At 44.2% G+C, this 12,603-nt stretch overlaps 1 protein-coding gene across 1 annotated transcript in view; it reads left to right on the top strand.

The window, feature by feature from the left end:
- adgra1a (adhesion G protein-coupled receptor A1a) overlaps nt 1-12,603 on the top strand; it is a 34,641-nt gene that overhangs the window by 6,684 nt on the left and 15,354 nt on the right. Inside the window, exons 3-4 of the mRNA XM_076298789.1 lie at nt 4,789-4,862; nt 7,510-7,643. Coding sequence (XP_076154904.1) covers nt 4,789-4,862; nt 7,510-7,643 — 208 coding nt within the window. The remainder of the gene's footprint in view (nt 1-4,788; nt 4,863-7,509; nt 7,644-12,603) is intronic.

Here is a 12,603-nt window from a genome sequence, read left to right as displayed (position 1 = left end):
CCCCAACCCCTTCGCCTCAGCCTGAGCATATTTCTCACTCCGTCGCATGAAAAATGGAGTGAAAACAGCGCGCTGGAGTGGGGCCTCTCGCCGCCTGTGGCTTGTGTTGACGCGGTGGAATTGCAGATGATTGATGGCGGACCCCTGACACCCAATCAAACCTCGGTGGGAGTGCCAAAGCTCTGCCGTCAACACCGTTTAACCACGCAACGTTGGGAGAGTGTCGTGTGCCGCACTCTGCTTAGCTGGGCTTCTGGTTAATGATCGTTATCATCATTAATATAATTATTATCATTATTTTGAAAGGGAAGGTGATGTTTATTACTGGCATAGTGGTGCTTCTTTTACTGTCTGTGTTCTCCTTTTCATTATTCAAACAAATGTCCTTTTATGATTATACTGAAAAATACTGGCAATTAGAGTGAACTGGAGCTCTTGGAGAGGAGTCATATCTGAGATATTCTCCATGGAGATTAATACTGAGTCATATCACCATTCGTAATACTGAACAGAATGCTGCCCTGTACATTTATATTAAGATTAATGCACCTCAAATGCAAATTGTTTGTTCGGTGCATTGCATGTGTTTTCTTTTCTGTTACATGCTTTTTCCCTTTCCTTGAGCAAAAGATTAATTAGTCAGTGAGCAAATGAGTTCAATTAGGCACAGTGTAAAATGGGTTCTGGGTTCAGGCGATCATTTAACAGAAATAAACAACAACAGTGCAACGCAGGGGGAGGAAATAAATAAATAAATAAATAAATAAAGCCCAGCCAGACCTACATGAGGTAGTGAGAGAGGGCTGTGGCCTGCTCTGTAGCTATATTTGCCATTGCCAGGTTCAATCAGGCTCTTAAAGGTTGGAAGCAGGCCGCAGCCTCTCTATGCAGCTGCAGAGTGTGTGTGAATGTGTGTGTGTGTGTGAGAGTGTGTGTGTGTGTGTGTGTGTGTGTGTGTGTGTGTGTAAGAGAGAGAGAGTATTTACGTGTGCATGTGCATGTGTGTGTGTGTTTATGCATGTGCATGAGTGTGTAGGTTAGCAACAGCGTGTCACTGTGCATCGTTTCACAGCTACACTCTCATGCACAATTGATGGCCGCCTAAAGTACCTTGGGTGAGGACAGAGAGGAATTCTTCCATCATGCACCACGGGGAGATGTTACCATGGCTACCATTTACTGATGTTCCAGCCGATTGCCTCAACTCAGTAACCTTTCGATCCCCAGGAATTTGTGCCGACCTCTGACCTGCGGAGCGTGCAAGGAAACACTGGTTTCCACGGTGACGGAGGGGCGTGTGATGTCATCTCCTCGCGAGGCCTGTCACCTGTCACCGACCTCTGACCTTCACCCTCATTGTGACATCTCAAGCATCCCTCTGTTCTGACACATGCATATATCGCTCGCACATTCCCTGATTCATCTTGATGTTTGGAAAGAAAACTCTTTTCAGTTTCCCTCAACCCCCCCATCATCCCTTGTCTCATGCATGCATACACACACACACACACACACACACTCAAACACACACACACACACATTTTTGAAAAGAAAGCGCACTTCTGGGAATCTCGGAACCTCTCACCTACACCCTCCATCACCACACACACACACACACACACACACACACACACACACACACACACACACACACACACACACACACACACAACCTGCCCAGAGAGCCAAACCGGCTCACCAGCACACCTCCATGCCAGAGCCCCACCGCTGCCCATCCAGCTGCCCAAGAGCCAGGACTCTGCACTGCCAATTTGAAGATCATGCAACCAGCCCCCTTCTGCCTTGAGCCCCTCTCTGTGTGCTTGCAGCCTCACAGCCCATCATGCTGCCTCGGTGACCATCCTGCCAATAGCCCCTCCGCTGGCCAATCACCACACAGCCCCCGTCGAGAGAGGACTCTCTATATAGCTGAGTCTGCAGGCAACCCCTGAGGTTGATAACAGTACATAGAACTCCCATTCATCATCCAACAAGGGCGGGCTGCTCCGCTGTGCTACGGAAGTATGTGTGCACAAAGAATAGCAATCCTGCCACTGATTGGTTGGTTGTAATGTTAATCCAGGGCAAATAACTTCGTTATTGATCCTGGACTTAGTTACTTGGTGATATCAGATGCATCCTGCAATAGCAATAGCGACCAGATTGTTACACAACGTGATGGATGAAATGGACAATTGGCCTCGTTGCGTAATTTCTCGATTATCAGCGTCTGTGTTTCTGGACTCTGTATTTACAGGGACGTGAGCAGCGGCTGCATCTGTAAATGTAGATCTCATTCCTCCAGGGCCCTTCTTCTCCTTACCTGTCCATCTCGGTCTTGTCATCGGCTTCCTTCACAGTCACTGCATAATATGACTCACAGCTGAATGTCCACGCCTGCAAGCTCTTCACTGCTGATAAATCAAACATTCCTTTCTCTTGTGGAGGGCAAAGAGGTAAAAATTGCCAAATACACTAGAGCCTTGTTATGCTTTGATTGCTGACCTGGTTTAGATTATTTGAACTTGGGAGAAAAAAAAAAAGAAATAGGTCAGCTATATTATTATATATCCTACAATTGAAAAGCGTGATTAAAAATGAATGCCCTACATTACCAAGTGAAGGGATCCTGTTGAGGACAAAAGAGCGTCCACATGGGCAGGGAGAGAGATGACATTTAGGTGGACCTGGCCTTGGATCTGTCTCCCTTGACGAGACAGGGAGAAGACAGACTGTGGATCTCGGGCTGGGTGGGTGGGGGCTCGTCTGTCTGCGCTCCGCCGCTCTGTCGAATTGTAACGCGAGCACAATGCACCGTTTCACCGCGAACAGTGATCGTCGGAGACAGCGTGGGGCTTCCAAGGGATGCTGACAAATATTTAGCCCGGCCTCCAAATGACATGTGACAGCTGACAGGCACTTCCTGTCCGAGACAATGCTGTCAGTCACTCTAGGCGAGAGATAAAAGGAGGTGGTGATGGTGGTGTGTGTGTGTGTGTGTGTGTGTGTGTGCGTGTGTGCATGTGTCGGGGGTGGGGGGGGGGGGGTGTTGAAGCGCGGGGTGTGAGAGGCTCGTGGGATGGATTGTCGGAGTGATAACAGACACGTTTGATTCTATTTTCCTCCTTTCTTCTGCGTCCGCGAGCGGTTAAACAGTGCTCCTCTGTTCTCCTCTCCTCTCGTCGTCGTCGAGGCCAGACACGCTGGAGAGACAGCAGACTAGGCCTCAAGTGCAGTGCATGGACCACTGCTGCTACTTCAAACATCTCAGCCTGTTTGGACACACACAGAGAGTTCCCCCTGAAGAGGTTTATGATGTGTAATTCAGGAGAATCCTCCTTTTATACTGTCATGCTTAGCAGCGGCCTCTCATAAAAATCAAAGGAATCCGTATGTAGGCTTTTATGAATGCTATTGAGAATACACAGAGCTGGATTCATAAACACGTAAGGGCGTTCTAGCTGGTCCAGAGTGAGTAGTGTACATGGGAGTAACATCAGTCATTAGTGACTGAAAACACTATTAAGTAAAGTTTCAACTCTGTCATTGGGTTCAGCAAGTCATGACTCCCCCTAAATGTTAAAGAGCAGGTCTGAGTGTGTATGTATGGGGGAGGGGGGTAGGGAGGGGGAGGTTAGTCTCCTCATCTCTTCTCCAATTTGTCTTTATCTGTCGGCAATGAGCCACTACAGGGTGTAAAACATGCATGATACAAAAATATGCTGGAATATTTATGATAGTTACCCGTGCTTTTTCTGCCTGAGAGCCCAAGTCGACCACACCACACCGTAGACCACCGTGCTGTGCACACGGCACTCCACTGGTCGCCTGGTCGGCGCCCGCAACAGGATTTTCTCCCTATATGTCAATTTGTAGGCCCGTCGGCTGAGCAAAAAAAAAAGTGACGCAGTCATTACTGTAAGTCTTCACACTTCCTCCTAATCCTGTTTCCCCTCTCACTGCCTACCTCCTCCTCATCCTCTGTTTCTTCTTCCTCCTCTTCTTCCTCCTCTCCGAATGCTTAAAGTCCCTCGCTCCTTTGAAAAAAAGTGTTCGGTGTCATCGTCCCTCGTGGTGCCCACGGTCAAGCATCATCCTCTCAGCCATAGAGGCTCTCAGCTCACTGGACTGTGTGATGCTAAAAGTTGCTCGGATGCACTATCCTCAAGCCGTGTGAAGGGCTATGTATAGAAGGGCGGCACAGGGCTTTTGCATCTTTTTAGAGGCATCCGGGTGCCAGTTTTGTGATGCACTACTGTTTACCGTCATAGAATATTCTAGTTTTATGACACACACAAGAAACTAAACAACATTGTGTGATGTTTTGTGAGGTAAAGTTAAACTGTCTGGTAATGGACACAGCAACACTTTTTTTTCTTTTCTTTCCAATAGTTTTAGTTTAGTTTAGTCATTTAAAAGTTCCCACATTCAAATGTGGCAGGCATTTAAAAGCTGTCATTCTTGGGAGTTGAGTAATTTAATTTTCTTCCTGCGCTTTCTCACTCTTCCTTTCTCTGTCTGTCTGTCTGTCTGTCTGTCTGTCTGTCTCTCTCTCTCTCTCTCTCTTTCTACAAGCCCACCTGAGACCTGCCTCTTTAAAGCAGCCAAACTCTTTTTCCTGAGAGAAGATTGATGCTTCCAAATGTGCAGAGATGGAGCCCTGGCTCTGGCTCCCAGGAGAATCTCTCCCTCATGCCGAGCTGCTTTAAATACCAGACTCCTCACCTGTTTCGTAACCCGGTTCGTGGCACGTCTGTTTTGTAACCTCTTTCTTTTTCATCTCCCCAGCTGGGAGAGGACACGAGCGGAGAGCATCTGCAGACACCCCCATGTGTTTCCCAGCACCTCTGACATCTTCATCAGTGTTGCAAGAGAAACTCCTCACCATAATGTCTGTGTGTGTTGTGGTGTGTGTATGGTTTGTGTGAGTGAGTGTCTTTCTCTCTGTGTGTGTGTGTGTATATGTGTGTGTATGTGTGTGTGTGTGTGTGTGTGTGTGTACTGTATGTGTGTGTATGTGTGGATAGGAGGGGGTAAATATGTGAGTTTAAGAATGTGGTGTGTGAGTTGTGTGTGTGTGTGTGTGTGTGGGCAGATAAATGAAGCTGTAGTTGGATGCATTTTAACCTTATGACTTGCCCCACTGGTGTCATAAGTACGGCAATTTCAATTCTTACCTCTGACCATCTCAAAATTAAGCTCTGGTTACTTCTATTACAGATCTGGGATAATAAAATAAGCCTACTGCTTTATATGTTCTAAATCCCAGTACAGGGGTTCTGTCTGCCATGAACATATATTGTTTTTAATGTTGTTGTTGTTGTCCCCTAGCCTTTCCCACCTTGTTTGTCATTGTTCCACTTGGGAAGAGCCAGCATATTGCCTGTAGCGATCAGGCGGTTAGTTTGCTTCTGTCATAATTTAATGTTATGCGATTTAATATGTCCTGTCGAAATTTTACCCTTAAAAATTGAAACAGTCAGAGGGGAGGCAGGCCAGTTGGCATGGAAACCAAGCTGCAGGTTTTAATTACGCTTGGCTAGTTATGTTTTTAACACGACAAAGGCTGATTCAGAGACCTTTCAGCGTTCTCCAGGGCAATCACATTTTACATTTTCAATTAGCATGCTAATATAACCATATTGAACTGCAGTCTAGTGTAACTGAATGTAATGAGCCTCTCAAGAAGAAAAACTATAGAAGAGTTCCTAAAAATGTAGGTGGGGAATATTACCACATGCTGTTCCACAACTGTTAATATGTGTAAATGATTAAGAGGTGACGCTGTTTCTCAGATTGGATAACATGTGAGATTCATCTCTACTGGGAATAATAAATATAGACCTATTTATTAAATTGAGACAATTATAGCTGAAACAACCACAGTGGAGGTTGAAAACCAAATCCTTAGAGCGAAAACCAGCAAATAAAACACAGCAGGCCATTTTCTTGATCCATGAATGGCTGTTGACCCAATTTCAAGGGAGCATGGGTGAAATTTCGCGAGATTACAACATACAAACATTCCCAAGGTCTCTCATGGATCTTAAGGATTGTTGCGCCAACCATCTTGAGAAAAAAATGCCTTGTAAAAAACTTTGATTCGCCTTGTATGGGCATGGGGCACACTTAGTGTGGGGCACACACCATGTCTTAAGACCATGCCAATCTCCATGTGAGGAGCTCTCAGTTATAGGCTAAAGGGAAGGTAGGCCAGTGATAATAGCACTGTTGTCTATTTTTAAACAATCATGGTTTTATTTGAACATGCCACAGAAATCCCTTCCAACCATGAGTGGGTGGATACATTTTTACTCTCACTCTGATACACACACACACGTACACGCGCCCGTGCGCAGGATGATAAAACAATGGCATTGTGTTGGGGTGAGAGAAGCCCCCTGACATGGCTCTTTGCGCTGCGCTACATGTGAAGGGTAAAACCTGGAAGGTTGTCTCTTTAAATCAACGCTGCGGCGCTGATGTGCCCTGGAGCGCAGACGGTAGGAACCATCTCCACCTCTGCAATAGGGAGCCTTCACCCAGCTCGCTCCACAGCGCCACGGCCACGCCGAATTAGATCCCATTCCCATACTTTCTCACTGGCGCTTGGTAGATCCCACGCTCTACAGAAGGATAGTAAACTTATCAATCGCTTTCGGTGCGGGGGAGAGCGGAATCTATACCGGATTTTAACCAATGGTTTTCTTTGGAGGGTGCTCTCTCCATGTGCCGTACGCTCGTGTCATGGGACTACTGCTCGCTCCTGCAATCTGTTGATGACACGGGTTCCAAGCGTTGTGTGGTTCGTCCTCTGTGGTGGTGATGGAGTACTTTTTACTTATCTATATTTTGGTGAAATCTCGGGGATGATGGGGCGAACGTCGTCGCCTCCACACCAGTTGCTTTCGTCGAAATAGGTAAGGACATATTAAGTGAATGTCACACTTAGCAAACCATTGTAACATATGAATGACAACTAGGCTGAAATAGGGAGAATGCCGGTATAGCGTACTGATCTTAAATGAGAATTAATCGGGGCTGATTTCATATTAAGCTAATACTTATTCTGCTCATCAGCAAACAGTCAGTGTATATACGGTACATGTGTAATGTTATAGGTTCAGATGTTTATCAAGTAAAAAATATTAGTCCGTTAGCGTAGCCTATCAATATTAAGCTAAAATGCTGTCAGATCGCGATATGATAAAAAAAAAAAGACAAGGAAATTTCTCTCTTTTAGCGTCATAAAGACGTCATCAGTGAGTCTTTTCTTCAGATACAGACGAGCTATTTCAAACCTCCGCCACCTATGTGCCTGAACTCTTACGTCACTATCTAAACGCACAGACTCACCTCTTTAATAAGCACACGTGTGTGATGGTGAAATTGCCAAAAGGGAGACATTTGGAACAGTTTAATTCATATTTCCCGTTGGAACTGACGTGATAGCATGCGCCTTTTTAGTGTCATCCGCTCTACTGCTCTCATTCGTTTATATTCTTACAGATGGACCAAGTGCCGGTTACAGCGCGCTGTCCATCACCGCCCGTCCCCTCGCGCCGGAGGATGACCCCTCCGAAGCCCACTGTAACGTTGACCTTCTGGATGGACTCAAGTGCCATGGGCCAAGTGGCCATGTCGTAAAGCACTTTCTTTCCTTGTTGAGACATCACTGTTTTCAAACTGGAGGACAACTTTATAGGACTTATGGTGAGTACCGCTTTTTAAGGCTGTTTGGTCATCTTCCATAATGTTTATGTGTACCTGCTACTGTAGTCTCTTCCCTCTTTTATAGAGGTTGAAGGGCAGGCATATTGGCAAAGTTCATGTTGGCGAGTGCATCTGACGTGGTACCCTTAGATACAGTCGGTACACATGTGTAAAATCTGCTGTAATGGTTCTAACTTGGGGGGGTGCTGACTCTTAAAAGGTTGACGGGCAACGCCATGTTTTTGGTGTCGAGTGTTCTTTAACCAAGCCAGCTGTCATTGATCCGTATATGTTGTCGGAGTGGATTCCAAGAAACACAAGTGATACCTCACCATGGCATCATAGCGGGTCTTATCACTGCATTCCCAGAGCGTGACAGACGGAATCCATTTGTTGCAGTGCGGGACGCGTGCCCAACGCTGAAGTGATACATTGTTGAAGTCATTCTATTTACTCACAAGTAATCAATATACACAAACCGTTTTGTGCGTGTATATACTTGTGTGCGAAAGAAACAGAAATAGCAGCAGCATTTCACTCAAAGGGCAGCCGCACCAGAGACTCTGGAAGCAAGAGAAGGCGTGCATTGAATATCAATTGTCGTTGTCAGCTAATCATTGCAAGAAGCTGTGGCATGTGCGTAGCCTTGGTTATCCTTCTAGAATTGTGTGTCCCGGTTGTTCATATGTTGCTACGGTACACAGCGCCAACCAAAACCTCAGTAACAAGAGTGGCTTAGTGAATCAAAGTGGAATTGCACTATAGAGACATATAATATTAGGGTTGACTAGGGTTGAAAATGATAGGTGAATGCTTTAGTGTATTTTACCATGGCTTGGATATCATATTGGGTATATGTTGAATATTTTCATGGTCATACCCCACCCTGCACACTGCTTACCTCGGTGCCCGGTGCCAACGCGTTTATTTACGGACTTGTCAGAATGTGCTCTTCAGCTCTCCTGACATGGGTAGGGCCGTTAATCATGCGCGGGCCGTCATTACCTGTCGTAGCTACCAGTGGAGTTGTCAGCAGACAGACAATACCCCACGCAACCTTGCATATGTGCTCATTCAGTCAGAGAGATCATGCACATTTCCCCATAGGCACCCTTGTGTCAGCGCCACAACTCAAAAAACTCCATTAGGTGTACCGGAGCAAATATCAGGACCAAGGACAGCGATTTTTACCAACTGGAGGGAACTATCCATCCGTGCAGACTCATCCAATAGAATAGGAGGAAGTGCCATTGTTGGTGACTCCAGAGTGGAATGTTTTTTCATTCCTGTGGCTGTTTTTTTTGGACCTCGCCACTAAAGTGAGCCCATGATTCCATCCTGAGAGAGCATTAGTAGCTACGGGTGATTCATACAGCCCTGCTTAGGATGGACACTATAAGCACTAAGACACTAAGACTCTCTAAGATTCTCCATGCCTTCCTTCCCCCTCGGCTCAACCTCAACAAAATGAACTGCAAGTTATTTTAATCTCCGAATCCTTGTGCGGTTTGCCTGTGCCCAACTGAGACCCCAAACAGACTCTCGAGCACTTCAGAGCGACAAGGACAGGTCAGCGCATTCTTCCCCCAAAAGGAAGCCCAGACTAATAGTCAAAAGTGGAAAACAATGTTTCCACTCTCTCTCTTCCTCTCATTCATTACATATCTCTCTTTCTCAACCCCTCTGCCTCTCTCTCTCTCTCTCTCTCTCTTTCTCTCTCTCACTCTCTCTCTCTATTTCCAACTCTCTCTGCTTCTTGTATGCAAATAGGTTACAAATGCAAATGCAACATGTTGAATTTGGACTAAAAGTAGAGCATAATGTTCAACATGAGGGATTACTTGATGCTGACGTTACAGTATTAAAAAGCAGCCAGGGACTCCTATTCTGTTAGTGTTTGATGGAACACCACCTAGCACTGAAAAAATAATGGGTAAAAAGAGGTGAAAATATTGAGAACAACACTTCAGTCCTCTCACTTTTTAAATGCCTGGTATTAATATGTTCCCAAAATATTTTGACTCACCATGTTTTCATGTAACAGAGGGGTGCTTGAAGCTAAGCCTTGTGGTGTTAGGGTATTAAGTGACTTATTGAGACAGGGCAGCCCCAGTCCTGGGATCCATGTTTTTAGATGCAGGCCAAGCAGGCAGCATTAAGGCACTGATGAAGTAGTGGCCCCCCACTCGAGTGTGGGATGTGACAGTGGCAGCGGGTTAAAAGTTCATCGCACAGGGTATTACAGTGTAGGGTCATGTGTAGGAAGAGTGTCAGTGTGTGTGTGTGGTGGTGGTGGTGGTGTGTGTGAGTGTGTGTGTGTATGTGTATGTGTGTGTGTGTGTGTGTGTGTGTGTGTGGGTGTGTGCTGTGCCGTGGTTGTGGTTGGGTGAACATGGCATGTGTGCATCTTCCAATAAATACAATCAGTCAGTCCCTGTCGGAAAAGATGGCCTGTGCATTGGAGCACGCTGAATGAGCAGGTTAGTCTCCTGCACAGTGAGGGAATGAGAAAGAGAGTGAGGGAGAGAGAGAGAGAAAGAGAGAGGGGGTGCAGTGAGGTATGGAGGGAGAGAGCAAAAAAGAGCCAGAGAAAGAGAGAGGGGGAGAGAGCGAATCCAGCAGATCACGGAATTAAAGTACTCTATCTCCAATGACAGCCAATAACTGGCCTCTCCCTTTGAGCAATTTGGAGGTATGATATCAGACTGTCCTAGGAAATGTCATGTTATGACATGCTCTGATCAATGTCAGCACTGGAGGGCAATATGTTTCTGTCAGTCAATATCAGAATGGCAGTATGCTCTCCTATTATCTGCATTAGACCCATGAAATCAGACAAGTGCCAATGAACATTAGACTTGGAGGACATGATGAAATCCAATCAATGGTTATGAGGTTCACTTTATGGTGACAGACTCAGATAATGTTTCACTGTGCTTTATGGAAGGCCAGGACAAATGTAGGCTCTAGGCAACCTTGAACGTGGCATAGAGATGGATTTAAAGCAAAAGTTACCATGGTGTACTGCACATGTTGTTTCAATGGAGGGATTGCCAAGAGTGGGTGACATTGAGATAATAGGTCATTGGATGAGGAAAGAGAGGGTAGCATTGTAAAATGGACAGTGAAGTGGTAGTCAGTTGAAAGGAGGACAGTCATTCTGCAGACACAGTGTTCAAAAAGGTAAAGTGGCACAGAGTATCCTTTAGAATCATTTCACACAAATGTTACACTGCCATATTGCAGTTTCATATTTCATTCCAGATTCCACTGGTGATGCTGAGTTGAAGCCAATAATCTTCAATAGGCCTACTACAAGGACCCTCATTACAAAATAGACCTGGCCACATTTAGACAAACTTTGATTTCCACAGTAGCTGCTGGTTACCACTAAAGCAATACTGTACAATAATGTGTCTCTTTTGAGGTGTGTTTCTATGAACTACTGTTTTTGTATGGTAATGTGAAGGACAGATGAACACACCTGTTATAGCCATTAGTTGTCCAGGCTATGCAGTTGTTGTGCAGTCCAGGTCAGAACACCCTGCAAATTAAAAAAGCCTTCACAGCATGGCATTGCCAACAGTATCACCAAAAGATGCTAGTTAACATGATAGTGAGCTTTTATTAGTGACAGACTGTTGGTCTTGTTAGCAAGTGTTTTGAATGCTGTTTATAATAATAATAATAATAATAATAATAATAATAATAATAATCTTTATTTATATGGCACTTTTCAAAACAAAGTTACAAAGTGCTGTACAATATCAACATAAATGAAAATGCAAATAAGACATAATAATAGAACAATCAAATAATATATACTAATTCAATTAGAACTTAACATACATTTCAAAAAGGAAAATAAACTTACACTGAAATAAAACTTACTGAAATAAAACTTGACACTGAAATAAAACTTAGGATACTGAAATAAAACTTGACACTGAAATAAAACTTACTGAAATAAAACTTAACACTGAAATAAAACTTACAGTTTTTTACAATTGTTTACACACGTTTTCAAAACTCTGTGTCTATTTTTCAAAACTCCACACACAAAACCCACAACTGCTCACACAAAATGCAAAATGCCTCAAATCTCCAGCAAAATGACACACAACATTCAAAATGTCAAAAACACATGTTTAAAGCAAACATTCGCCTCACATTACAAACACTTTTGTCATAATATGACATTTTGGATACATCATGTACACACTGTTGCTCAAAACCTAAAGCTCTTCTGTCTTAGGCTTTCTATATGTATTTCCATACAAGAGAGAAAGTTACGGTATCAACAAAGAGAAGTTGAAATACACAGTAAAAATGCAAGCAATATTGAAACCAAAAATAGTGATTTTTCCCAAATAATTTGCTGTTGTGAATACAGTATTTTACAGCAAACAAGAAAAAAAGCAAAGAAGAATACAGTGACCAGCAGATGTACATGGAGTTTTGAAAACACTGATTTTTTTTTTCTTCTAAAGACAAGTGTGTGTGTGTGTGTGTGTGTGTGTGTGTGTGTGTGTGTGTGTGTGTGTGGGAAGTGTGTGTGTGGGGGGGGGGGTTGTGTACAGTATGTATTCATAGGCCTATAGACCCTTTCAACTGCAGAAACAAACAATTCTACAGTAAGCGTTCCTAAGGCATTTCTGGAGGCACAGAAAAATGTATTGAGCTAATGGTACTGTAACATGGGGACAAACAAAAATAGAGTAAAAAGACAAATTTTACATACAGTAAAGTCAACTTTTTGTAGAACATTACTGTAAGCTAAAGTCCGATTACTGTACCTCTATTTTCTATTCTCTATTTTTAAAGTATCTGCATTGGTTCTGAATATTTCAACCGGAAATCCTCTAGGAGCAGATTGAAAGGGTCTATACC

This window comes from Alosa pseudoharengus, unplaced genomic scaffold, assembly GCF_046254945.1.
Source record: "Alosa pseudoharengus isolate Yale_2024_CS ecotype anadromous, Long Island Sound unplaced genomic scaffold, YU_APseudo_1.1 YU_APseudo_1.1_scf_21, whole genome shotgun sequence".
Taxonomy (NCBI): Eukaryota; Metazoa; Chordata; class Actinopteri; order Clupeiformes; family Clupeidae; genus Alosa; species Alosa pseudoharengus.
Note: the sequence above shows the minus strand (reverse complement) of the source record. Positions and strands in the feature narration are given on the sequence as shown.